This window comes from Condylura cristata, unplaced genomic scaffold (genome assembly GCF_000260355.1).
Source record: "Condylura cristata isolate star-nosed mole 26May11 unplaced genomic scaffold, ConCri1.0 scaffold00034, whole genome shotgun sequence".
Taxonomy (NCBI): Eukaryota; Metazoa; Chordata; class Mammalia; order Eulipotyphla; family Talpidae; genus Condylura; species Condylura cristata.
The window spans coordinates 15,731,373-15,732,172 of NW_004567135.1; the positions used below are offsets into that span (position 1 = coordinate 15,731,373).

The 800-nt window shown below is 34.5% G+C and overlaps 1 protein-coding gene across 1 annotated transcript in view; it reads left to right on the forward strand.

The window, feature by feature from the left end:
* LOC101627204 overlaps positions 1 to 800 on the forward strand; it is a 171,028-nt gene that overhangs the window by 46,458 nt on the left and 123,770 nt on the right. Inside the window, exon 5 of the mRNA XM_012732343.1 lies at positions 35 to 148. Within this exon, the coding sequence (XP_012587797.1) occupies positions 35 to 148 (114 nt within the window). The remainder of the gene's footprint in view (positions 1 to 34; positions 149 to 800) is intronic.

Below are 800 nucleotides of genomic sequence, written 5' to 3' on the forward strand. Positions count from 1 at the left end.
TTTCTGTTCATTATATCATCTCTCTCCATTTCAGGAATGAGCGAAGTGGTTTATTCAGATTTGCGACTCCAACATCCAGCTCAGCCACAGAACAAACGAGAACTTAAAACATCTAAACAAAAAGCTCCATCAGCTTGTATAAATAAAGGTATTTGTGCTTTCTACATGTTCTTCCTGAAAATTATATTAAAATATATAAGATTGTGTATCATCATGCTCCTATACATCACACACACCAAAATATGAATTACCTTTTAAAAAGTGGTGAATATGACTAATATTCTAATCTTACCTACTATCTCCTTAACAATTTTTTAAAAATTTCACACTAGAAGTTGACTATAACAATTCAGAAATAACAGCATCTTTTTCCTTCCTAATGAATAGTCCCCTGCAAGTGTATGTAGTTATCATCAGTGTATGTAGGACAACTTTATAATGAAATTAGTGTATTTGGGATTATGCATGAATACACATACTTCACCACTACTTGTTTTTACATAAAAACACCTTTAGGTTTTTCTCAACGTAAGTACTTTCTCATATATAAATCAATATTAAAAGAATACTACAAGCTAAATAATTTATTTACTTTGTTTTTATGTAAGATTTTTAAAAATTTGGTTTTGCATGGAACTGGGATGTAGGTCAAAAGTGTAGAAGGTGAAAGAATTCACTGGACTTAGAGTGAGAAGCAGAACAGGTGGATCTACTGAAATACGCTGACGAGGGGAGCGGCGGGAGAGACAGGAGAGGTCTGCTGTGCCACATGGGGGTCAGCTCCCTGGCCAGGGATCGAA